The sequence below is a fragment of the Aspergillus uvarum genome, assembly GCF_003184745.1.
Source record: "Aspergillus uvarum CBS 121591 unplaced genomic scaffold BO82scaffold_44, whole genome shotgun sequence".
Lineage (NCBI taxonomy): Eukaryota > Fungi > Ascomycota > Eurotiomycetes > Eurotiales > Aspergillaceae > Aspergillus > Aspergillus uvarum.
The window spans coordinates 176,822-201,619 of record NW_020291341.1 but is presented as its reverse complement, the minus strand read 5'-3'; the positions used below and the strand labels follow the sequence as shown (position 1 = coordinate 201,619).

Here is a 24,798-nt window from a genome sequence, read left to right as displayed (position 1 = left end):
GTACAAGTACATTAAAAGTGTTAAGTGTTAACTTACTAACTTAACTGATATTAACTGCCTAGTTAACTACATGGTTAGTTAGTTAGTTAGGCGTATGTAGTTAGTCAGCAGGTTATTAGTTAGTTACATAACTAACTACAGATGAAAACTTAAGAGATTCGTCATCCAGTACTCCGCCGCCGGTCCTGGCAAAAACCACTAACCGACTGCGGATACTATTTAGCGCTGCCGCGGGTTGGACTAACTCGAATAATCCCTACGTATCACGTAGTCCTACTCTAACTACCTCTTACTACTCTACAGATATTTTTCACGCAACGAGAGATACTGGTGGTTGAACAGTAGTGCTGGTCTTCTACCAGGTACTGCTTCCGACCCTTACAAGCGTTTACTTGACATACCCTATACTTATTTACAGGCTAGCTTGTTGCCAAGTGCTCAGAACTTCTTAAACCTGGCTTTGATGAAGACTACCGATGTTGCTGGCACCCCACAAATTGCGAATGTCACGTCCCTCATTCTTGTCTATTCTCAGAGCACTGCCATAATCTCATCATCACTGTGGCGCGTGCGATTGTCTACTTTCTAGGCGCAAAATTGGTCCTCGCTTATTAGCTTTGATTATCATCATCCAGACTTCGCCTTTTCTGGTACGGTGTTACACTTATCCACCCGGCTTGGACCTAGCTAATGTCGCCAGCAACAGCACCTCTATTGAGATATTAGTGCCAATACTCGAATGAGCACGACGGTCGTGACCGGTACAGGGCGACGCTCGTCTGTGTTGCTCTCAGAGCTACAGATGCCAGCAAATACACCCGGCTCACAACAAAAGCACATGGCTAGCCCGATAGACAAGTTCCCGCCGTTCAGTGACGAGTCGTTTGATACAATAACGGAGTCAAGGGAACACCATTCGGGTTCATCAGTCAGATATGCGCCGGCACGTTGGGAATTGCGCAAGACAGGGCAATTTCCATATGGCGAGAAAGCAGTATTGGCTGGGAATACAAGACAACGGTCAAGAAAGAGTATCAGCGAGACAATCAGCACGATTAGGTCTCGCAATGGTAGCGTGAGTGCTAATGCTCAGGAGCTGGCTGAAGCACTGAAGGCACCTGTCTCATACAGGTTAATTGTAATGATGCATGCATGCTTATATTTCCTAGCTATGCTGACCTGCTTCTAGACTCTCTGTCTCATTTGGTATCTAACCTCAGCTCTAACGAACACCTCTTCAAAGTCGATTCTGAATGCGCTACCCAAGCCAATAACCTTAACCATGGTACAATTCGCTTTCGTGTCTTTCTGGTGCCTGTTGTTGTCGTCTGTGTCCAAAATGCTACCTTCGCTCAAGGATAGCATACCAGCACTTAAGCATGGAATCCACACACCATCACGCGATATCATTGTCACTGCTTTGCCTTTAGCAATTTTTCAATTAGCCGGACATATTCTCAGCTCCATGGCCACTTCACAGATACCTGTCTCACTTGTTCACACTATTAAGGGACTATCACCTCTTTTCACAGTCATGGCATATCGTGTGCTATTTCGAATTCGCTACGCCAGAGCGACATACTTGTCCCTCATTCCGTTGACCCTCGGCGTCATGCTCGCCTGTTCTACAGGGTTTTCCACTAATTTCTTCGGTATTTTTTGTGCGCTAGTCGCAGCCCTCGTCTTTGTGTCACAGAACATATTTTCGAAGAAGCTGTTCAACGAAGCGGCACGAGCAGAATCGAACCTTGAGCCGACAAGCCGGCGAAAACTGGACAAGCTGAACTTGCTTTATTACTGCTCTGGTCTAGCTTTTGTCCTGACCCTGCCCATCTGGTTTGTCTGCGAAGGATACCCATTAATATCAGACTTCATGAAGGATGGTGCGATCTCCCTTACAGGAAAGGAGGGCTCTCTTGACCATGGTGCTCTGTTTCTCGAATTCGTATTCAATGGTGTATCGCATTTTGCACAGAACATCTTGGCGTTCATCCTTCTATCTATGATTTCGCCCGTGTCATACTCCGTTGCATCATTGGTCAAGCGAGTGTTTGTCATTATCGTTGCGATCGTTTGGTTCGGGAGCTCAACAACCCCTGTACAAGGACTTGGAATTCTCCTCACATTTGTTGGGCTCTATCTATACGATCGCAACAGCCATGATGATTTAGCCGACCAGAGAGCCAACGCGGATCGCTTCCGCGTCAAGGAAACGGTGCTTCCGTTGAACGTCCGGACACCAGCGAGAGCCAGAGAGCCCATTGGCTTCTCTCCAGCAGCAAGCAAATTCCCGGATCATCAATTCTTGGGCGATCCACTCTCGCTTACAAATGACTTGAAGAAGGTGCATGATGGACCGGGCTATGTTCGTCCAAGAGGAAGCAGTACTTCCCGCGCTTGGTTGGCTCCTGGCATCCGACAACCAGACTACATGGCGCCTTAGTGATTCCTAGGCGTAATTGCGCCTTATATTCCTGTCGCCCCTTGTTCTTACATCTTAATCGCATTTTGCCTTCGGCACACGTCTAATCGGATATCAAAACAATTGAGGTAGCAATAATGTTGACAATGTTGTGAGGTACCCAATCACCGTCTGGAGAATGATGAAGGCGCTACGACCATAATTTTGTTAGATGGCGTGCCTACAAAGTTAGGAAAGATAATTGAAACGCGACAATTACCTGCTTTAAGTGCACATACATCAGTTTCTACATCCAGAATCTAAGTAGCGGCATGTGATGACTGCCTGGAGGTATTGACCTCAGAGTTGATGGTTGTAAATTTGGTTATAAGTTTGAGAGATGTAGCAACTGTCAGTAAAGAACTATACCTGCATCAGGCTGACACATTTTCACTGATGTGAAAACGAAAACAGCCCTAAGGAGCTCCAGCTCAGTGCAAATGTTCTAGGGCTATGTAGCAGAGGAGGAAGAGATATCAGAACCCTGCCACCTACAATAATCATGCCCATGAAATGAGTTTATAAGTCTGAAAAAGAGAAGGAAGAAGAAAGAGGTCGGAGAGACAGAGCTTGTTTATAGGAAGAAAAAGGGCGTTCCGGAGGATTTATTTCGCCGCATAACCGAACCAATCCGCAGGCGGCAATTTGCGAGTGACGCCCCGACTCGTGTCTAGCAGAATCCGAGCCAGACCAAAAGTGCTCTCTCCAACGAAGGACCACTTCACCTCAGTCCTGCCACCCTGTAACTACCTACTCTCCAGGTGGATGCCGCTCTTGTTCACCCTTATCACATTTGACTCTCCTCACATTATGCGGCCGCAGTTGTATCGTGCGGCCGCCCGGCTCATCCGGGTCCCAAAGGTCAACCATCTCAGGACCTTCGCAACGACATTTCCTCGCTCTGCCGAGGTGGAACTCACTATCGGTCAGTCTCTGCGATATTGAAGCCGCTTCAATGCCTCCACTAACGCATTGCTTCAGATGGAAAGAAGGTTTCGGTAGAAGGTGACTCGGTCTCCCTTGTGCAATCTCTGAACTCCCTTCTTACATGACCCGAACAGCTGGCTCGGCTCTCATCCAAGCTTGTGAAAAGGCAGGTGCGACAGTACCAAGGTAAGAATAAGTACTCAATGAAGATATGGTGAGCGCAAATTAATTGACTTCAATAGATATTGTTATCACGAGTAAGCCACCAGCGTCATATCGTCTTTCATAACAGAACGACACGCATTTGCTAATAGCTTTCCAGGAAGCTTTTGATTGCAGGTAACTGTATGTTTGAGCTCGGGTACTTCTCTGTTTCGATACAAATATTGACTGTCACACAGGCCGTATGTGTCTCGTCGAAGTCGAACGGGCCCCTAAGCCTGTGGCATCATGTGCTTGGCCTGTGCAACCTGGCATGAACGTCAAAACCAATTCGCCACTGGTGCATAAAGCTAGGGAAGGTGTTATGGAGTTTCTTCTTGCCAATCATCCTCTGGATTGCCCTATTTGCGATCAAGGTGGAGAGTGTGATCTTCAGGACCAGTCCATGCGGTATGGTGCTGACCGTGGACGTTTCCACGAGGTCGGAGGCAAGCGTGCTGTCGAAGACAAGAATATTGGGCCTCTGGTTAAAACCTCTATGAATCGCTGTATTCACTGTACGCGTTGTGTTCGATTTATGAATGATGTTGCCGGAGCCCCCGAACTCGGAACCTCCGGCAGAGGAAACGACATGCAAATCGGTACATACTTGGAGAAGAACCTCGACTCCGAGCTTTCTGGCAACATCATTGATCTTTGTCCAGTCGGAGCTCTTACATCCAAGCCCTACGCTTTTCGTGCTCGCCCCTGGGAATTGAAGCACACTGAGTCTATTGACGTGCATGACGCTTTGGGGTCGAACATAAGAATAGACACTAGAGGCATGGAGGTGATGCGGATACTCCCGAGGCTGAACGATGATATCAACGAGGAATGGATCAACGACAAATCTCGATTTGCTTGTGATGGCCTTAAGACTCAGAGACTCACAACCCCCCTAATCCGTCGGGAAGGAAAATTTGTTCCCGCGACTTGGGAGCAAGCTTTGACCGAGATATCATCAGCTCATCAGCGACTTCATGTGACGGAGAATGAGTTCAAGGCTGTTGCCGGGCATCTTGTCGATGCCGAAACTTTAGTGGCCATGAAGGATCTGGCCAATAAGCTTGGGTCCGACAACCTTGCGCTGGATCAGCCAGGTGGCGGTTCACCGGTTGCCCATGGTGTTGATGTCCGCTCCAACTATCTTTTCAATTCCAAGATCTATGGAATTGAGGAGGCCGATGCGATCCTTTTGGTCGCTACAAACCCCCGCCATGAAGCTTCCGTTCTTAATGCGCGTATTCGCAAGCAATATCTTCGCTCAGATCTTGAAATTGGGCTTGTTGGCGAGGAATTCGAAAGTACTTTTGAATTCGAGCACCTCGGGGCAGACGTTTCAGCTTTGAAAGCTGCTCTTTCTGGGAAGTTCGGAGAGAAGCTTTCTACGGCCAAAAGACCTATGATCATCGTTGGTAGTGCTGCGGCCGAACACCCGGATGCCAAAGTGATCTTCGAGTCCATCGGCAATTTCGTTGAGAAACACGCTAACAACTTCAACACTTCGGAATGGCAAGGATACAACGTTCTTCAACGCGCAGCATCCCGTGCAGCTGCCTATGAAGTGGGCTTCACTACGCCATCTTTAGAAGTTACTCGGAGCAAGCCCAAGATGGTCTGGCTTCTTGGTGCTGATGAAGTCGCCCAGAGCGAAATCCCTAGTGACGCCTTTGTCATTTACCAAGGACATCATGGTGACCGAGGCGCTCAGCTTGCAGATGTTGTTCTGCCCGGCGCAGCGTACACTGAGAAGTCAGGTACCTACATCAACACCGAGGGTCGTGTCCAAGTTACTCGAGCTGCAACTTCTTTGCCTGGGGCTGCGCGTGATGACTGGAAGATCATACGTGCTGCCAGTGAATTCCTCAACATACCTCTTCCCTACGATGACATCGAGGCCCTGCGCGATCGTATGGAAGAGATCAGCCCTGTTATGCGCCGATATGACGTGGTTGAACCAACATCGTTGAGCTCATTGAGCAAGGTCCAATTAGTTGATCAAAACAAGGGCATCCAATCCACTAATACACCTTTCAAGAAAGTCATCAATGATTTCTATTTTACTGACTCAATCTCTCGGAGGTACGTGCCTGACATGGCCCCCACCCCTAATGCTTACTGCCTGAGATAAATTGCTGCTTGTGGTCTAACTCTGTCTTAGTTCTCCGACTATGGCTCGTTGCTCTGCCGCTAAAGCTACCGGAAATCCGGAGACAAACTTCATGGCTGCTGGGGAGATGTCCCCGAAGGCTTTGTATGGCTAGATGCCAGGTTCTCACTATTAGTCCGGTTTCTACTTATTGTCTGGTGGTCTAGGCGTTGTCGTTGTAACACCTAAACAACTTTCCTCTTTGTTGCTTTTGTCCTAGTCCAATGTTATTCTAGTTAAGTACTCTTCTTTCGCTTCGCGTTGTCTCAAAGCTCCCAATTCCGCTAAGATAAGTCTCAACCACAACGGCTGTGGCTAAGTTGTACATAAGAAAATTTGAATGATAGCTGGAGGTACGGCAAACCCGCAATATCCTTATCTCTACGCTGGGGTATTGTCTGTCAGATGTGAGTGTCCACATTACACATTGATAAGTTAAGATTTGCTATGCTTGGATTCCCTCCAGGAATCATACAGAGAGCAAGTAACGGTCAAGAACTACTTTTGTATTGCTTAGAATGGTCTGGAACGTTGGCTACTATGTTAGGATTATAACTCATCATCATCCGTTTCCCCCAGGCTGTCCCTGGCTTCTTTATCTTTATGTCGATCTGTTCGTATAGTAGCTGTTGCATTTCCCCTCATCCTCGGAAAGGGAATCTCTCGTCGCTGTGGAGTCAACTGTTTCTTACTTAAAAACTGCGAGTGATTTTGTTGTGGGCTAGAGTTGCTTATCCGAGGACCATGACTTGGCAGGGGTGGCATGTCTTCGTCAGTAGTAGACACATCTTCTTCCCCTGAGGGCCGCTGCCCCAATGGTAGCTCATTGTCTGTGCCTGATTCTGTGCCTGACACCGCTCTAAAGCTTTCATGGCGCTTATCCCGGTCATTCTCCGAATCTTCGAAGCCGGTACCGCTACCGAACACCTCATTAGACGGTGTCGAAGCTGAACCATTCGCTCGCCTCTTGACAGCAGTAGTTTGCCTGGATCCGCGCGGTCGTTGTTTTTGAGTTCTGAACTCTATTGGTTGCTCATTTATCAGCTTAGAGATATGTAGCATACCGCGGTTGGTACCTACCTTCCTCTACAGCAACCTCTGTGGGGGCTATTACGCGCTGTTGGTTGCGAATTCTCAATTTTTTCTCATTGAGCAGCTGCATCAAGTTTTTCATTAGCTGTTCGTCGTGCCGAGTCTTGGCGCTTAAGAGCTCGTCAAGCTGGGCATCGAGATCCTGAATTATCTGTTCAGCAGCGCGGTAGCGACCTAGAAGGATTGAACAACGTCTTTCGAAGGAATCAGCCCTCTCTACCGAGGTAGATATCCAGTCATAGAGGTGGATGGCCTGTTCGTCGTTTTGCTTCAATACTAGAGTCCCGAGTTTTTGCTTCCTGACGTCAGTAAAGCGATTGGGTGGAGGCAGCATTAGACTTGAACATACAGTTATTGTTTGTACTTTCTTCCGTATCACGAGTTTTATCTCTTTGTCCTGGGTTTCAGAACCACTGATGATGGCTAACGCTTCTAGCCCTGTAAATAAATCCTGTTCCTTCTCACATTGTTCTGCTTGCCCAAGCACATGGAGAATGATCTGAGTCCAGTCAACCTCAGTGCCTTGATAATTCTTTGAGCGATACGAGTTGAGGTGAGACTGCCGTACTATCAGCAGAAAACATTAGCATGTGATGCGACTGATAGAAGAGGCGATTTCCCTTCATTTGGAGGATAGCACTCAACATACCTGCCCCAGTAAACGGGCATTCTCCTTCTGTGCCAACAAGATCCAAATCTAGTGCGGAAGGACCACGACGGGTAACATGCAGCAGTACGCACGCTTTAGGTTCGTCGGATCTCGGAAAGCGCAGAATCCGGGGGGGCTGGTCACTGTTGTTGATGGACATGTTGGACTACAGATTGGAGATCTAGGGGGAAGATTACAAGACATAGGTTGCCGCGTGCCGGTGAGATATGGGATAAGAAAGATTACCTTCAGTCCATTTGACTGTTCTGGGCACCCTTTGATATCCTGTAATAAATCCTGGGCGATGAGTTTAGTTAGCTAAGATCCAGAACTTACTAAGCATTCTAGGCAACACTCTTGATTCCATCAGAATAGGCTCCCAATAACCTGATGTATTGATCTTACTCATGTTTCGTAACTTACCAAATAGTGTTAACTATACCTTGTGGGGGGTTTGCAATACATTATTACCTGTATGTATGTGTTCTCTTACTAGCAACCCCCCCTGCTGACTTATATTCAAGTACCAGTTAGTAGCCATCAAAAGATCTATTCAGACCAGTCGACTTTGTTCATCAACAACAGGGGTGAGAAGACGTGCAAGAGTAAACTTGTTTGCTTGATTAGCAATTGACTCACCAACGTACTCTGCGCTATTAAGGTCATACCGAGTAATAGATACTTAGTTGGCTATGAACTTGATGGCTGTCGCCGCCCTTTACGGGTATCCGGCGGAAATTCTCTAGAATATATTCAGTATTAGACTAGATGTCAAAGCAATTAGTGATGTTTGTTAATATCTGGATCTATTAACCGCCTTCAACCCCCCATTCCACGTGGATTATATTCAGCGCATAGTTCTCGGTGGGTGGGTGCATGGTTTTCAGCCTTCAAGTTCTTTACACCCTTACCTCAAGAGAAAGTGCTGCACATTACGAAGTACCCAAGCGGAATCCGTCCAGCCGCCGTCGCCTCCACCACTATCACGCGCCCACTATCTTGCACGACTAGGAGTGCCGCCTAAGGTTTCGTGGATTTTGCGTACTCGACTCGCCTACTGAATGTTATATTCTCCATATTGTGCAAACATGTCAACCTGACGGCTGCTGAGACTGCAAATCTTATATATTCAATATCAGCTCCAAGCATATCTTACTGTTTTGATTATAACCCTCCTGCCCTCAATCTCATTTCCATGCCACTTCATCATTGACCTGCACGAGCAATCGCAGGTTGGGCTAAAGGGTCCTTTGCTATTGCTATTGACGCTGCGTATACGAGCATCTGCCGATCGACTGGTCCTCTCCCGCGCGGGATGACTCGCTTCCTTCAAGTTCGTGTCAGCGCTGGAGTGCCCTGAGCCTGTCATCAAGCTCTAAAGACGCCCTCGACATTGTGTTACCTTTCGCAGATGGTCTCTTACGTGGAATATGGCTGCTTTGACCCTCGAATTACGAAGTGGCGACGAAGAATCGATTGAGTGTTGGGATGACGATGAAGACCTGCAATGCTATGAGGGATTCCAGCTGCGCGCGGCATCAAGTGCGACCTCTGTGACAAACTCATCGGTCCACCGTTCAGTGCATCGGGACTCCATATCTTCTCGTCGCTCTGCACGCTCGGACTTGGAATCAAATGGCGGTGACGATGAAGACTGGCAATTTCAATTGCTGGATAACGATGAGGTGATCACTGAAGAGGCCATTGCCTCTGCCAAAAGCGCTGGAATACCTCTGCCTGTAAACGTTCCTAAATCAGCCCTTGTTGGTGGTACCATCAAACGCCTTGGACTGAGGAAAACCAACACAAATGCGGTCGACGATTGGGCTGATGACGTGGATTTTCCTGGTCCCGACGGAATACTGCAGTTGAGAGGGCCTTTGGATACGTCTTTTCCTGAGGCGCTACGACAAGTCAGCTCCGCTGCAGTAAGCCCTATTAAAGGATCGGCATCAGCTACATGGGATAGTGACATCTCAACTCGACTACAACCGGCCTTACCAATCCCAGCAATCCCCCAAATCGGCAACGATACGGACGACGCTCAAGATATCCCCACAATCAAAGTTGCGAGACCTCGTTCGCCAGACAGGCCCTCTCTTGTCAATAGTCTCATGTTTCATAAGGACCATTGTTCAGGAGACGATTTTGAGCAAGACTTTGAATTGCCAAACGATGATATTCCGCTGCGACTTACTCCTCGCAAAGCCAATGCAGGGCCCCTGAGCCCTTCTACAGAAGAAACCGAGTTGGATTGGTCCGAAGGCAGTATTGGGGTCAGGTTTGGTGGAACCACAAGGGAGCATCGATCGAACCCGTCATCTATGTCCATTGTGAGCCCGAGCGCTTCTAGCTGTCTCACGGCTGAAAGTGACGACGACGGCCTCGATGGTCTCGTTATTCCTGAAGAGCCTTTAGACTTAGAATCACATTTCAAGAAACGGGGAGGGCCTGTAGATCAAGACCGGGCTTACGCAAAGTCTCCTTGTGTCAGTCAAGCTTCAACTAAGAGCGACGATTTTTTTTCGGGACTTGAGATTGAGGACGGACTTTTTGATCCTCAAAGGCTTTCAATAAACCCGAATATCAAGTGCAAACCCGAAAATTCTCGAAGTCCTGTGCGACACTCCACAACGACTCTCACCTTTACTGACATGGCAATATCTCCCAAGTCACGGATTCCGCGTCCGTCCGGTCCCGATCGCCCACACTCGACACATTTAGAGACTGTCTCGGAGAGCGGTGCGCCCCTTTCACGGTTCAGGGAATTACAGAGCCTAGTTGGGAACCATTCAGCACAGCATTCTATGTCCAGCCTCCCCTCCGTTCAGCAATCTTCGACGTCTCATCGACGGCACACAAGTCGAATGAACAAGGAAGCTTTTGCAAGCGACGGTGTCACTTTTTGCAGGTATCTGGCATCGAAGCGTTCAATGCCAACAATGCGTGATGCACAGCACAGCGCCACGTCGCCCTTGGGTCAACGTCTTTCCACCTACTCTGATGTGTCAGGTTCAATATCTCAATCTGTGCACCGTCCTAAAACCCCAGGAGATCGCTCGGGGCACGACGTGAAGCACTTCATGCGAAAGGCACAAGTGCCATTCATTCCTGCTGGAGCATCCGAAAAGCAGTCGCACCATGCAAGCCTTAAGAACCACCGTCAAAGTCGTCGAAATAACCTTGATAGTTCGAACGATTCATTCTTCACAAGCTATGCCGCTCGATCCTCGCGAAATCGTCATGACATGGGTAGTAAGAGTCATTCTGAATCTAGTCCAGAGGCCCTGACCACTGTCACTAAACGCACTCTCACTCGACCAACTCGACGGCGGAATTTTGGAGATGGATCGGAATTGGCTCTGTTCGATGATTTGCCTACATCTACCTCTGCGGAAAGTAGATTTGTGAAACATCCCTCCGGACGGGGTGTCCCACGATCATTCAGAAATAAGCTGGGTCACAGCCCGACTGTTTCTCCCAAAGCAGAAGCAATCACCCGGTCAACCTTCAGTAACTTGGGCGCGTCTCTCGACTTCGGTAACACCCCCAGGTTTGCACGAGACACTAATGCGTCAAGAAATGCGAGGGAACAGCGCATAGCCTCTTTATCATCTAATTCCAAACTCCGCGAGAGCCATCCACTTGCTTCTCTTGGCTCGAACGCAAGAACCTCCAATATCTCCCGGATGCCTTCCAGCTCGGTTGCCAGCAGAGGCAAGAAGGGTAAAGCTACTGCGCTGCTTGGTTCTAGACCCCATCTAATTAAGCCACTAGGCACCGGTGTACAGGAGGCCAAGTGTAAGTCAAGCTTTTCCCCAGGGCAAGTGAGAAAACCGTGGCTAATGTATTTACACTTCAGCTATCAATGGTATGCGATACAATCCAAACTCGTTCTCTTGGGAGGGGAATGAGAATTTGGTTCGTGCCTTTGACACAAGTGCACCAAAATCTCCAAAGCCAACACCCGCTCTCATCACAAATATCGGAGCCATGCAGAACGTGCAGGTTGTTGGCGGGATGGTATTTGACCCGCGACGTATGTGCTGGCTGAAACTGGCGCCGTCACAGCCTGGGCAGGATGGGTTGGTGGCTGTCCAGGACGAAGATGATGTATTTGCTGGTCTCGATGACTTGAAAGAAGGCTCTGACATGGTGGGTGGGCGATCATCAACTAATCATGAGGACCTTTGTCTTGCAGCAAGCGGAGACGACCGAAGCTACGGCGGCTCCTCAGACGAATGGCCTATAACGGAGGAATTTGATGTTGGGCCCGAGTTCATCAGGAGACAGCGCGCCGAGGAGGATAAATGGAGGCGCAAGGTGGAAAAATGGACGAGACGTGATTGTGCAAAGCTCGGAGATGGCTGGAGATGGGCTATCCGAGATTTGGTACGGTTTAACGGGACTGTCAATGCCCCGGACGTTCACAATTTATGAGAGGCTATTGACGCGGCTGCGGCCAAGGGTAGGCTGGTAGATCGAGATACCACATCTGCAGCGGTGCGGCTTAATTCTGCAGCCACATGATCAAAGCCGGTGTCTACAGGGTGTCCCTCGCATAAGGCTCTATAATGCCATATTCATGCTCATTTATACGACGTTACGAAGAAAATGTGCGGTTGTTTGTCCTTGAAGAATTTCCGAATGCTGTACTTACATTTAACGAGCTAAGCAGACATAAATACAAAGTCTGATGAATCTGAGACATCCTGCACTCTTGAAGAAATGCGAAACTTTAGGTACCGGCTGGATCAATCAAATCCTGTATAATCTCACTTGGTCATCGTCAGGTCACTTTCGGTCTTTGAGGAAGCGGGTAGCACTACCGTACCTCATGTTGTGATGGTTGATCTACAGCCATACGTATTTAAGTGGCTTATCCGGATTCTACCCAAATCTTCAGAAGCATATGAAAGCCCTGGCCTCTTGATTCCGGGGGTGTTGTTGGAGTGGGGGTGCTAGATCATATCGCTATCTAGGAAGTAGGTGCGCCCCTGCAGCGAGCGGCCTTGCTTAATCTCCTGTGAACCAAAGCACCACTCCGATGATCTTGTTCTACTTCAACTTTTGTTTTTCCTCACTAAGTAGCCTTACCGCAGTATTGACCGCCTAAGGTCAACCGCCTAAGACCCTCTGTAACTACTGCCTATCCGCCTACCTACCTACGAAACCACTCCCCCCGGGGTCGCCTCTTCTTTCTTTTAGGGCCCTTGTAGCCCCTTTAGAGTCTTTTAATCACGTTATTTTATCAACCCCTCCCTCCCCCCCTTTCCCCCTTTACATTAGGATCTTTAGGGCTTTTAGAGGCCGAAAGTATTACTATTAGGGTTCTTTATCAGAGAATACCTCTTATTATTCTTTTCATTAGAGTTGTTGGGGTTGGTATAGAGGGTTGATCCCCTTACTACTTGTTATTCTGCCGGTAGATTTGTTTTGCTAGAGTGGCCACTATATCCTTCCGTACCCTGTAGCAATGCCGGTTCATTGGTCCAACCAACACTAATAACTACAGTACGCAGATATACACCCGCTGCTTGAGTGATTGTAGGCACTACACTTGTGCAGCAAGGTATGCTATGCTGTATATGCTGTCTACGCTGTAGTTATACGCTTTTCACAAAACACCTCATGCCTTCGCCCTGATCACGACTACCACCTTACCTGCGTCTCCGATAGCTGCATGGGTTTGTTTGCCAGGTTTACAAAGTATAAAACCCACCATTGCTCGCCCTGCCGTGGCTCCTGGCTGGTGCACTAGCTCGCACTTTCACACTCGTGTCAGCTGCCCTTCGCTAATCTTCCCACCATAGAATATCCGGCTTCCGACCCATCGGAAAGTCGATATAGCACACGAAAATACATACCAAGGTGTTCTTTACAGTATATAACTATGCCTGCTCGAGAAGCCGTACACCCGATCATGGATAGAAGTAAATCTTAATTAGAGGTCGCTGTGGTCAATAGAGTCAAGTGGAGTGGCAAATGCTAGATCACATCTCAGCCACGATCAATCTGCTGTCCACGATGACCACGGGAGACATACTCAACTCCTTCCCGGTAACATGGAAGATGGACGATAATTGTGGCGTGGCAGCTTGGTCTGAGAGCTATTTGCTATGAACTGCCAGCAAGCCCCAATAGCCCAGAGCCTTGCATGTACAACGAGTCAGCTCCTCATCAAAACGTGGGTCATACACAGTCTGATGTAGTATCCTAAATCCCAAATTAAGTAGCAGAACTGTGCCCCTGAGGCTACACTTTGAGCAGACAAGAACAGGTACGTACTGCACACGGTCCGAGACCCGATTAGTTAAGAAAGGTCAAGGAGAAGAGCAAAAGAATTATGAGGGATACGGCGGGAGAACAAAATAAGGCGGAACCCTGTTCATGGGTCTAGTCCTATAGTCGCCTGGAGGTTCGATGCAGTGGCCCGGCTATCTGCATGAAAAGAATCGTCTCATCTCGCTCTCGGCCATCGCGGCTCGTGGCTCTTGACTGTGGCTATTTAGAAATTGACTAGTCAATCTGGGAGCTTCTTTCTAATGGCATTAAATGCACAAAGCCCATGGCTTATGTACTGCCGTGAGCAAGAACTTCTGTAAATCTCTACAATCCATACTCAAGTTGGTTATAGCATACAGGTGAAGTATACAAGAGCCTCCTAGTGGCAGCGACTGAGAAATATTGGCATTGGAATATCCGAAGAACACGTAACGCGAGAAGCCTTTGTCCAGCATAAGGCGACAAAACCCTTTCAGGTGAATCAGGCACCACTTCCCAGCCTGGAGTGGGGGACGTAATGCCTCTGCTACAATCTCGATTCTAGCTACCATCCCCCCTGCACAATCTCCGATCACCTCGGTATCATGTACTTGGGGCGTCAGGGATAGCATAGGGAGGCAACCTGGGAACATCAATACAGTACGGAGTACGATATATCCCGGAGCCTGGCTGGAAACATTACGCATCCTATATGCTCGGGCAGTTCAAGGTTATCAACATCCGCGTCTTAGGCCCGACGCTGAGCATAGAAAGCGGAAATGGAAGTGACCATGCAAGGAATAAAGCCTAGAGTATTGAATACTCGACTACTTCGTGCTCTTCGTCCATTCGGGGGTAATCCTCCTCGTACTTTACTGTCAGATACACCCCTCCTGCCTTGGTTAGCCTCAGGCGTAATTTCAGACCTCGTACTGGCCAAGTAAGGGAGGAAGAAGGATTGACTAGGATGGGAGAACTCTCGCCCGACAGCTTGCAACACTTGGCATTGGATGAGAAAGGAAAAAGAAAGGAAGAAAGAGCAAGAGAGCGAGGACGGACAGAAACGAAGGAAGCGAGTGACATTGGCAACAAACATCAATATCATGAATTGCAGCAGGTTGTTGCGCAGTACGGTAGGCATCGCGTGCCGAGTACCGCGGTGTAAACCCCTATCTAGGTCTCTTACACAGCTACTAGCTACCTGGCATTTCAACCCACTCACTATTCCAGGGCCGGTAACTCAAAGGTAGCAAGCAGTCATGGCTAGGCAAGCAGGTAGGTGCCTTTCTATCCTATATTGTAATCTCCATATTCAACAACTTCCTGTGACCTCAGTCCCCCCCTCCCCTGCTGGTGACCTATGCATTACCCTGGCATTGCCCATGTCATGTCCGTCTTGCTCCTTGACGTAATATGACTTCCATGCTTGAACCCTGTAAGTACCACAGATCTTTTTGACTACCAAGAGTCTTACTGCATGTCTCTCCCGCATTTGGTCCTTGAGCTAGGAGCTGATGCCCTACAGGTCGTCTTCTGATTTCGCGAATAGTCTCCCTGACTACTATTGCCTCCTGTTGTGCACTTAGTTCTTGTTCGTCGAGTATGCTGCTCCGTCTGCAACGGTGTCCATGGCCGCCAGGAGCACTCCATGCGATCAAGAATAAGCAATTCTCTCTCTCTCTCTCTCTCTCTCTCTCACATATGCCTAGGGTCATACCGGAGAAAGGGCCTACCTACGAACCTGGGTAGGCTGGTGGTGGTCTTAATTGCACCCCTGCCTGATAATTCCTCTTGTTTGGATACATATCGCACTTTCGAAGTTTATATCCGAGTTGCACTGAGGAGCTGTTGTACCGAAAACTACTTCAACAGGCCCCCAATCAATTCCATGCTTTTTCTCCAGATTATTTAACTGGCACTGAGCTCCCTTCCTAGATTGATGCTCAAGCTTTGTCCTTGGTTTCGTGCAAGCTAAAACGAGTGTCTTTGAGAAGTGCAGTACTAGTACTGGTGTCGTGCCCTCAGCCTTTTTCCGTGCTTGTCTTCTGCGGAGAGCTTTCCTTGCCTTGTCGCTCACCCACCCCCCATTCCCTTCTCGCCCAATTCTTGTGGGGCCACGCTCGTCAAGGCAATTTTCCTGTGGTGGTGTCACCCAGCTTGCTGTCTCGACTCGGACTAGCTGTCTTTGAAGCTCCAACTTGCTTGCGGCAAGCTTCAGACCAGCATGAGCGGCTATACAAGACGCAATGAGAATCACGATGGTTACAATTTCACCCATCAAACGGATCTACCTCTTCCTTACAGCCATAACGACAATAATGAATTCAGTGTAAACGAGCCAGGGGCATTCAGTTTCAGCCAACCATCTTTTCATCCTTTTACACCACAGTTTACTTCACCATACAGTCACCCCAGCCTATCAACAAGCACGCATCATTTTTCCTTGAGCAACCATTCCCCAGCGCATTCCATTCCTTCAACGCCGGATCATGTGCCCCTGCAGCAGCATCCTACGCAGTATTTCTCCCAATCGCGCTATATTCAGTCACCCAGCTATTTTACTCTTCGTGAAGCGCTCGGTGATGCGGAAATCGAGGCCCAGGAGTCTAGCAATGAGCACATAATGCTTTCAGAACCAGTTGTACCACCACTAGAAGGCTTTCCAAATGTGAGAGAGTTTGACCAATTAATGAAAAGGTGTGGTTTTCACTATTTTTCCGAGACGTCTAATACCAATAGTATGTCATGTGGATACTCATCAAGACGCTTACTAGTTACGTCGACGACTTATCTGTCAAGAAGCAAGACAAGGCATTGATCCATGCTAAAAGAGCGCGAAATATCAAGACCGTCCTGTTAGACCCTAAAGATACAGCTATAGAATCAGCTCAATTTCGGTAAGATCATATCCTACCCTCATATCAAGATGAATATTACAGCAGCGCTGTGCCTTTATCATATGTCATATCACCCACCTTAGCGTCTGCTGAGGATATCTTTCATAGATTCTGGGTAAAGAAGATGTTCAAGCTTCAAGCTGTTGGTCCTGGAGTATCGGATGTCAGTATCTGTATCCAATTCACAGATTCCCCTAGATGCTTACCCGGACATGCCATCACAGTATACGAGGTTGATCTGCCACGAAGGAAAACCGGTGGCCATTCGAGAGAAGCTATTCAAAATTCTAACAAGAGCACATCAACAATGTCAACATGGTGGAAGGGACAAGACCTCAGCTCAAGTTCGACAGATCTATTCGTGGTGAGTGATATGTATCGCGCAATTTAGAGCCTTCAACGTTGTCCTTGAGTTCTCCACTCATGTACATTGCTACCCATACTCTTTATCAACTAGTACGCAGTCTGACTTCTAGGAATTCACGTCAAATTCTCGAAGGGTCCCGAAAGAGCTCATCTCACGCTTTGTCAAGATATGTCCTACTTGCCAAGTGCGTCGCGGTGGCTCGCGATTGACGCCCCCTAGTTCAAGAAGGAGCTCTCCGCGCTTAGAGACAGTGTCGCGCTCGTCAGCACTCCCGTCGCCACCAATTCCTAGGCGCGACTCTAATTTGAACGTACAATTGTCATTGGACAGATCCCAGGCTGATTTGTTTAGTCAATTCAACAGTCATGGTAATCATGGTCATTGGTTAGACAACCAAAGAAACCTACAAGAGAGGCAGCCGTTGCCTTCGACTAATCTACGCTCATATGGAGTTGGAGCGATGAGCCACCTTCCGGGATCTGTCCCGGGAGTTCTAGAGCCATTCTAAAGTGACTTGTCGGTTTCACCTCCTCATATTGGTTATGGCACAAGATATCCTTCAGCACATGGATCATCTGGTCAAAGAAGCTATTGAGATCCAGTGGATCCATGAGGAGATCCAATTTACCTTGAATCCCAGCACAGCTAACAATTACAACACTGCGAGGGATCAGCACGCCCAGCGAAAATGCTCTAGTCTGTTTTTTAATATCTATGTCTAGTTTGTCTAGTCTTCCCTTTAAATTGAGTTAATGACATGAAGTATGTGTCGAAATTATACTCGTTTGTGAATTGAGTAGAGGACCTTGTTTTAAAGATTCTTTTAACAGTGCCACCCTTTGAGAATAGAAGTCTAGAGTTTTCCAACTATAATACAGATTGACCACCAGGAGTGGGCAACGACGAATACATATTCCGTGACGAATTCTCAGAATATAATGGATGCTAAAAAGCACGATCGAAAGCAAAGGGAAAGACAGCATCAAACATTGTCCTGCTGATAGATGATAATGTGGTTCTCTGTTAGAGTAAAGTCAAATGAAACTCCGCAGATCGAGCAGCCTTATGTCGTTTGTGGACCAAAGTAACCACGGTCCAACCTTGCTTAGACCGGGAGTGAGAACTTTTTACCCTTCACCACCCTAGCTCAGCAGTCAGTACCTTTAAGAGCCAGCTTGAGTGGCTGGAATAACTCACTTGGTATAGTAGATATAGAAGAAATCCGAATATAGTAGTGTTTGTACGATGCCAGCAATGACCGGAATGGAGTGAAAATGACGTTCAGCATAATACCTGTAGATCCAATTGGGGATGTAAAGAGCGCGGTAAAGGCCTAGCGCAAAAAGATAGTGTGTTGTTATGGTGTCGGCTTCTCCGGTGCGTTGAAGCATGAAAAGTTGCGGAAGAATAGCTACTGATTCTAACCATATGGAAAACGTCCAAAGAATCTGCACGAAGTTCTGAGCGGACAATTCAGATACTTGACTTGGAGACTGACCTCGGAGATAGTGTAGTCGTGGGGGAACAATAAAGCCAAAAGGGCACTGAAACAGAGAAGATATTGCACCTTGAAGGTATCGAGGTTCGGATCATGCGTGGGCTTGTACTCAGTGAGCATGAGATAAATGATATAAGCTGAAGAGCCTATGAACAAGATTTTGAAAGTTGTATTGTAGAGGGAGTCCGTAAAAGCCCAAAACAAATCTTCAGTCAAAACACAGGATTAGAGAAGAATATTTGCACGTTGGCAGCACGACTCACCAAGATATCGCGTAATGAAAACCATTAGGTATAGAACCTGAGATTTAAATGATAGTCCCGAGCAGCTCTAATATCGCAATCAATCACCCGGTTGGAGGACCATGCATGCTGCTAACTTACACTCGACGACTTCATTTTCTGCAAAAGAATAAAGATAGATGCGAGATGAGAGAAATCGGCTAGTTTAAACAAGGTTAAAATGTGAGTATGCTCCTGGAGGGCGCGATTGGTACTTACCTGCTAACCTGAAGATGTTCATGGTGAAAGATAGGTATTGGCTTTCAATCCAACCAAACGAAGAATTAATTAGAAGAAGATTTATCTGAGAAGACGCAGGTTCAAGATAGCCAGGAAACTATTGGGGGTGAACAGAAGCTCGGGCAAAATGACTTGAGAATATCTATCTCACTTCCTAAATGGCGGTTGACTTAATGTTGACACGAAAACAGCAAGCTCCGCGCGACATGGGAGAAGGGAAGGTGCGCCCCACACTTCCTGATACATAGTTAGTTGGCACTTACTCTTAGAATAGGTACGAAGACTCGATGCCGTAATACAGGATGCCGGAGCACGGAAGGCCAATCAAAGAAGACTACCAAAAACTTTTGAGGAACTTCGGGTTCGATCCACCTGGCAGAATGAAGTGAGTACCACTTTTGGTTAGTAGCTTGGTTATGGACTAACTTGGTACATATGTGTACGTACGTACTGTATATCTAGTTATTGTGCAAATCTGATAAGTCACGGGACTACTACTTCTACTCGTAATATTTTCGATGTACTGTACGTACTCATATAATCATTTCCCCCGCAAAAACCATGTGGGATATCAGCAGTACGTATACGTATACCATTCAGCACCACTTGTCCGATCTTCCCAGAACAGTTTTCCACATCGTAGAGTTGGTAGTGGTATAGTGAAAGTCATAGTACTTTGGTTGTTTAAACGACTCTACACATTTGAGAGCAGTGCTGTTGATAGGCAAAAATCCAGCTAGCGAGAGCGGAAGCTACAGGTCTGTACGGAACTTGATACGGAGTCTGCCGGAACAAACCCACAACATAATCATAAAGTCACAACCCAGGTATCAAAGTCAGAGATCGCACACTTTAAAATGTCGTGCTAAGGTGTATGCTGTCGCTGTCACTAATTCGCTGCAGATGCCCCTCTGCCAATTCGCTCTTCAGCGCACAAATAGAACTTTCTCTGTCCAGTTTGTCCCATTCGCGCGCACCAAGGCGAATCAGTCTTCGATGATCGACTGTCTGCTCAATGAGTCTGTCTTTATCGGTATCCAATTGAGAGAGGCGTTTTTCCATAGGGCTGTTGAGGCCAGAGGGAAAGGGCCTGCCTTCCGTTACAATTGCGCGTAGTCCGGACAAGTGGTTAGGAACCTTCTGCACGCGTGATTGAGTACTTCCAGGGACACTATTCTGTCTGCCAGACGATTGTCGATTTGTATCGGCTATTGGGGTTGTAGGGGGAAGACTATTGCGCGGGCCAGTTGGGGGAGACCCATGGAGTCCAATGGATGCACCTCCGCGACGCGCCGATGATGATAACCACGAATTATCTTTGAAGCTCGCACCACCACGGGGCCGAGTCGGGGCTGATAGTAGAGATATGTTCGACCCGCGATTTGGCTGCGGCAAAATCCTGAGGCCGTGTGAAGGACCAGACGGTGGCGCTTGGGTTAGTGCGGCGTTGTAAGCTTTCGGCTGTGTTGGGACACTATTGGGATGGAAAGCAGCGGGCTTGTTTGCATTTCCAGTGAATTGGGCATCGAAAGACCGACGTCGATCATCTTGGTCTGTACTTCGCCTCTCTGTAGCGGTGCTCGCATGGTCTAGGGCAGGCACCCTTGGCCTCACTTCCTCATGCCTGGGCTTATCTTTCAACGAACCTGACCGATCTTCGCGGGGTTTTGGATAGTCTGAATTTCTAGGTTGACAGCGAATAGGTGTACGATGCGACGGAGATCGATCCCGAGTTTGGTCGATAAAGGCGTTCGATCTCTCATTGACCGGAGATGACCGTCTCGAATTGGGTAAAGAAGCAGAGGCCGAGGTATACGCCGGAGATGGTTCACCCTTGGCAGATGGTGATGGCCGCTGTTGAGATACGCCGATTTCCGGTGCCCGATCTCTGCGGACCGTGTGTAATGGACTGCGTGGTCGGTGCAGTATGGGGGTGCGGCCACTGCTATCTCGAGCTGGCAGTTCAGCTTTTGAATACTTGTCTGCGGACAGAGAAGGACGCTCTCTACGGGGTTGCCTGAAATTTTGACTGGGGGGTGACGCTTCTCGCAATCTTTTCGGTGTGCTTCGGCCCCAACTCATCTCCCGATACGGGCCATCGCCATAAGGTGATCTTGATCGCCAGAGTGGCTGATGTGGTGATCGATTTCTGCCATCCCTCCTGGGTGAGAAACGGCGGGGTGGAGAGGATGTCTTCTGATAAGGGCCCATTACAGTATCTCGACTGTAGAAATGAGGGCTACGTGAAGGACGGCGCCTGGAAGGAGCCGGTGACCGACTACGAGCACGGCCATATGTCCGATTACTGGGAACCCATGTGTCCGCGACGAGACGTGGAGAACGAACCCGGGGAGGCGATCTACTGCGACGACTATAACCTCTAGAGGCAGCAGGTCGATAGCTTTCACCGCCGCGGTGATCATCAAACCTAAGGTTGAAACATCATCAGCCTCAATCTGTTGTATGGAAAGATAGGAAAGGGCATGTCGACCAAACCTTCTATTGCGATCCCAGTCCATGCTGTCCAAAGGTTGTTGCAGCTTCTGCTGGATTCACAAGATAATCGCGCTGTATGTGTCGATGAGACTGTGTTCTCTCGGTGTTATATTGAAGAGAGTAATACTGAATCCAACATCATTAGCTAGAGTTAGGTTCGAGATTGACTACTACCACTGCGGGTACTGTACAAATGCATTTCCCCGGGCTTGGTCCAGAGACGGCATGTCCACCGCCTTCCTGATTATTGCTTCTGTTCCATATGTTAATTCGGATTTTATAATAATAATGCAGTCTTCTGAATTTCGTCTAATAAAAATAAACTACTTGAATATATTGGTAGATGATAAAGGCTACTGTACTATTATATGCAGAAGTACTAACTTATATAAGTGATTCGATGACTTATGGGCGGGCAACATGGAACAATTTGTTATTTTTATTTGTCTATAGCAATAGAGGTTGTCGGCAGACCTGGAAATTCCCAGTTGTAGGGCGATGTAGAAATCTGATGTAGTTAAGAATATGAGTATATTGATTGTTAAAGACTAAAAGATGGAGAATTAGTCAGGCTACTACTTTATAATAAATAAACTATTAGATCTGTATTTTTGATTTTTTTATATTTAATATTCGAGATTAATAGTATCAAATTAGTAAAAATAAACTGGTTTCTTTATATTTATTTTTTAAGCTTGTTATGATTCCTTATATTAATATCATATATTATATTACTAAAAAAGCTTCTTTTCTACTAAAACTATTAATAGTAATAAAAGTTGGTTTCAAAGAAACTAAAATTTAATGTTTAAAATAAGGAATAAATAAATCTAAATTTAAAGTTTATTAATATACTTATTACTATAGCTGTATATTATTGTCAAGCCCGCGGCTACTACACCCGCTGGGCACCGCCTTCGGCGGCACCCTTAAGGTCTGCGCCTCTTACAGATAGCCTATACAATCAAGCTTTCTATATATAATTTATTTGCTTATACATATATAAAAGATTATAGTAATCTAATAATAATATTCTATTTATTTAGTCTAATAATTTTTTTAAAAGAAAATATTTTATAAAATATTAATATTAGATTATTAATAGTTATATATATAAATAAATATATTTTTACTATACTTACAGTAATAAATTATCTAAGAAAATATTAGGATTTTTATATATAAAAGATTACCTTATAAGTAAACTAAATACCTATATACTTTTATTTATAATATTTATATATTTGATAAATTATTATATTAAATTAGAATATTGAATAGTATTGTTCTATACTACTATATTATTACTATTTATTTAAAAATTTAATAAGAATACAGTTTAAAAGCTAAGTTTACTTCTATATTTTAAATTAATCTACTTTATTTATTAAATTAGTTTTTATATAAACTGTTTTTATATACAGCAGTTAAAGTTTTTATAGATTAATTCAATATTATAATAAATTATATAAATATTCTACTTAGCTAAGAAAAAATAGAAGGTTTTGGATATTTAGTAACTAAAAAACTACTAGACTATATGTTGGTAGTAGCGATTTATCACTATTAATAAGAAGAGGACTTATAGATAGGTGCTTTATTTTTCTCCTTCTTACTATATATAATATATATATAGATATCTTGCCAAAAGCGGCGGTTGCCTGCAGTAGAAAAAGCAGTAATTACTAATAGTAGAATAAACTATTTAAAATTATAATTAATACTTCCCCCAGCCTATAAGCAAGATATATATATATATAGTAGAATAAGCAGAAATAATAATAACTTTATTTAAAGCAGCAGTATATATATAAAATATACAGATTAAATAAAAAAATAAAAAAATAGTAAATAGTAAAAAAATATATAGGGCTTATTAGAATAAAAGTAAATAGCAAAACATATTATTAAAAAAATAAAAATATTAAATAGTAAAAAAAATATAATGTAAAAATTAAAAAAATTAGTATTAAATTTGTTTAGAACAGTATAGTAGATTGTTAAATAATAGCTATTTTTTAAAAGATTTATTGGCAAAGCTATTTATATTATTATAAATAAAAAACCAGGCTTTATTAGTACTAAAAAGTCTATATATTTTATTATTAAGTAAAGTACCAGACTTGCTTTTTTTATTTTTAATATATTATTTAAATACAGTTGCAGGTGGCCCCTATAAATTGCTATTAAAATTTTTTTTTTCATATTTAAAGTATATAAGGCTTTAGCCGGCAGTAGATATATTAGAAATATTTATAAAAACTAAAAAAAATTTATAGATTTTTTTAAATAATCTTTTTATTATTATTAATATAAAGGTTTTCTATATTAGATACCAGTCTTAGATTTATTTATATAGCAGTAAAGAATCTAAATTAATATTAGTTAAACTTATTTCAGTATCTGTTTTCTTATTATTAAAAAAAATATATAAAATTATCTAAATCAGAGTCTGATTTTTTTTTATATTTTTTTATTATTAGCTGTTTTTTTATTAGTAATATAATATACTTCTTAACATCTTTAGTATAAATAGAAAACATATATTTTATAAATATAATATAGTTTTTTTAATTTTATTAAAACTATAGTTAATTTAGTTATATAAATTTATCTTATTATCCGGGGCGGTTCTAAGATACTATTTATTAATATTAATCTTATTTTTTAATTTTTAGATTATTTTATTAAATACTGCTAAAACTAAATAGAGGATTTTAATTTTTAGTTTATAATTACTATTTACCAGTTATATATATTCTTTTTAAATATTATTATTTTATATTAAAAAAGATTACTCTATATTTTTGATTATATAGTTATTAAAAAATTCCAAAAGTAGGATATATTTTACTTTTTTTTATTTATTAGATTAATACTAGATTAATTAATAATTTAAATTAATCTATACTTAACTTAGCCTACTGTATAGATATAGATAATAAAGCTATTATAAATAAAATTATAATAAAAATATATTTTTTATTTTAAGCCCAGCTAATAAAAAACTTTAAAAGTTTAGATTTAGTAAATTTTAGTAGTTTAGATGGTAGAAGCTAATTTTTAGATAGAATTAATACTAATATAATATTTTTTTAAAAGACAGATAAGTAAGGTTATACTTAGATTAAAGTTAGTTACTTTTAATTTAATACTAAAAATTAGATTATTAGAATTAGGGCCGGTCTGTATTACAGTCTTATTATTATTATTAGTAGTAATCTTTTTTTTCCAGCTATTTAGACTTATAGAAGGTAATTTTATTTTAAGAAAATA

General features: G+C 44.6%; 7 protein-coding genes across 7 annotated transcripts; 4 read left to right on the top strand and 3 right to left on the bottom strand.

Moving 5' to 3' along the window:
• The first annotated feature begins 541 nt into the window (after positions 1–541).
• Positions 542–2,678, top strand: BO82DRAFT_129052 (putative ER to Golgi transport protein (Sly41)). Its single transcript, XM_025629951.1, has 3 exons — positions 542–650; positions 707–1,138; positions 1,190–2,678. The coding sequence occupies exons 2-3, from the start codon at positions 740–742 to the stop codon at positions 2,441–2,443; spliced, it is 1,653 nt and encodes a 550-aa protein (XP_025489818.1). The 5' UTR covers positions 542–650; positions 707–739; the 3' UTR covers positions 2,444–2,678.
• A 471-nt stretch (positions 2,679–3,149) lies between these two features.
• On the top strand, positions 3,150–6,282 carry BO82DRAFT_356225 (putative NADH-ubiquinone oxidoreductase, subunit G). Its single transcript, XM_025635669.1, has 7 exons — positions 3,150–3,386; positions 3,443–3,466; positions 3,523–3,574; positions 3,631–3,645; positions 3,711–3,733; positions 3,790–5,671; positions 5,751–6,282. Exons 1-7 carry the CDS (start codon positions 3,272–3,274, stop codon positions 5,851–5,853), a joined length of 2,214 nt encoding a protein of 737 aa, XP_025489817.1. The 5' UTR covers positions 3,150–3,271; the 3' UTR covers positions 5,854–6,282.
• On the bottom strand, positions 6,229–7,750 carry BO82DRAFT_356224 (uncharacterized protein). The gene is made up of 4 exons (XM_025635668.1): positions 7,480–7,750; positions 7,180–7,397; positions 6,819–7,125; positions 6,229–6,760 (listed from the first exon to the last, which is right to left on the bottom strand). Exons 1-4 carry the CDS (start codon positions 7,637–7,639, stop codon positions 6,288–6,290), a joined length of 1,158 nt encoding a protein of 385 aa, XP_025489816.1. The 5' UTR covers positions 7,640–7,750; the 3' UTR covers positions 6,229–6,287.
• A 1,159-nt stretch (positions 7,751–8,909) lies between these two features.
• Positions 8,910–11,919, top strand: BO82DRAFT_366630 (putative cytokinesis regulator (Byr4); the record flags this gene model as incomplete). The annotated part of the gene is made up of 2 exons (XM_025637051.1): positions 8,910–11,280; positions 11,342–11,919. 2 exons carry the CDS (start codon positions 8,910–8,912, stop codon positions 11,917–11,919), a joined length of 2,949 nt encoding a protein of 982 aa, XP_025489815.1.
• A 4,048-nt stretch (positions 11,920–15,967) lies between these two features.
• BO82DRAFT_288419 (integrase zinc binding domain-containing protein) lies at positions 15,968–17,515 on the top strand (the record flags this gene model as incomplete). The annotated part of the gene is made up of 5 exons (XM_025631616.1): positions 15,968–16,440; positions 16,518–16,640; positions 16,749–16,803; positions 16,865–17,004; positions 17,140–17,515. 5 exons carry the CDS (start codon positions 15,968–15,970, stop codon positions 17,513–17,515), a joined length of 1,167 nt encoding a protein of 388 aa, XP_025489814.1.
• A 262-nt stretch (positions 17,516–17,777) lies between these two features.
• On the bottom strand, positions 17,778–19,371 carry BO82DRAFT_314671 (ER lumen protein retaining receptor). The gene is made up of 6 exons (XM_025632518.1): positions 19,006–19,371; positions 18,889–18,947; positions 18,769–18,835; positions 18,506–18,711; positions 18,205–18,455; positions 17,778–18,149 (listed from the first exon to the last, which is right to left on the bottom strand). Exons 1-6 carry the CDS (start codon positions 19,025–19,027, stop codon positions 18,113–18,115), a joined length of 642 nt encoding a protein of 213 aa, XP_025489813.1. The 5' UTR covers positions 19,028–19,371; the 3' UTR covers positions 17,778–18,112.
• A 171-nt stretch (positions 19,372–19,542) lies between these two features.
• Positions 19,543–21,663, bottom strand: BO82DRAFT_339907 (uncharacterized protein). Its single transcript, XM_025633492.1, has 2 exons — positions 21,523–21,663; positions 19,543–21,454 (listed from the first exon to the last, which is right to left on the bottom strand). The coding sequence occupies exons 1-2, from the start codon at positions 21,543–21,545 to the stop codon at positions 19,879–19,881; spliced, it is 1,599 nt and encodes a 532-aa protein (XP_025489812.1). The 5' UTR covers positions 21,546–21,663; the 3' UTR covers positions 19,543–19,878.
• Positions 21,664–24,798: the final 3,135 nt, after the last annotated feature.

Excerpts from the sequence above, each read along its gene's own strand:
- BO82DRAFT_129052 (XM_025629951.1), top strand. The coding sequence starts at position 740 with ATGAGCACGACGGTCGTGACCGGTACAGGGCGACGCTCGTCTGTGTTG. Across the intron at positions 1,139-1,189 it reads CTGTCTCATACAGGTTAATT|ACTCTCTGTCTCATTTGGTA; the intron begins GTAATGATGCAT and ends ACCTGCTTCTAG.
- BO82DRAFT_356225 (XM_025635669.1), top strand. The coding sequence starts at position 3,272 with ATGCGGCCGCAGTTGTATCGTGCGGCCGCCCGGCTCATCCGGGTCCCA. Across the intron at positions 3,467-3,522 it reads AAAGAAGGTTTCGGTAGAAG|CTGGCTCGGCTCTCATCCAA; the intron begins GTGACTCGGTCT and ends TGACCCGAACAG. Across the intron at positions 5,672-5,750 it reads ACTGACTCAATCTCTCGGAG|TTCTCCGACTATGGCTCGTT; the intron begins GTACGTGCCTGA and ends ACTCTGTCTTAG.
- BO82DRAFT_356224 (XM_025635668.1), bottom strand. The coding sequence starts at position 7,639 with ATGTCCATCAACAACAGTGACCAGCCCCCCCGGATTCTGCGCTTTCCG. Across the intron at positions 7,398-7,479 it reads ATGCCCGTTTACTGGGGCAG|TACGGCAGTCTCACCTCAAC; the intron begins GTATGTTGAGTG and ends TTCTGCTGATAG. Across the intron at positions 6,761-6,818 it reads AGAGGTTGCTGTAGAGGAAG|AGTTCAGAACTCAAAAACAA; the intron begins GTAGGTACCAAC and ends AGCAACCAATAG.
- BO82DRAFT_314671 (XM_025632518.1), bottom strand. The coding sequence starts at position 19,027 with ATGAACATCTTCAGGTTAGCAG. Across the intron at positions 18,836-18,888 it reads AGAAAATGAAGTCGTCGAGT|AGCTGCTCGGGACTATCATT; the intron begins GTAAGTTAGCAG and ends TTGCGATATTAG. Across the intron at positions 18,456-18,505 it reads ACGACTACACTATCTCCGAG|ATTCTTTGGACGTTTTCCAT; the intron begins GTCAGTCTCCAA and ends AACTTCGTGCAG.
- BO82DRAFT_339907 (XM_025633492.1), bottom strand. The coding sequence starts at position 21,545 with ATGGACTGGGATCGCAATAGAAG. Across the intron at positions 21,455-21,522 it reads GACTGGGATCGCAATAGAAG|GTTTGATGATCACCGCGGCG; the intron begins GTTTGGTCGACA and ends TTTCAACCTTAG.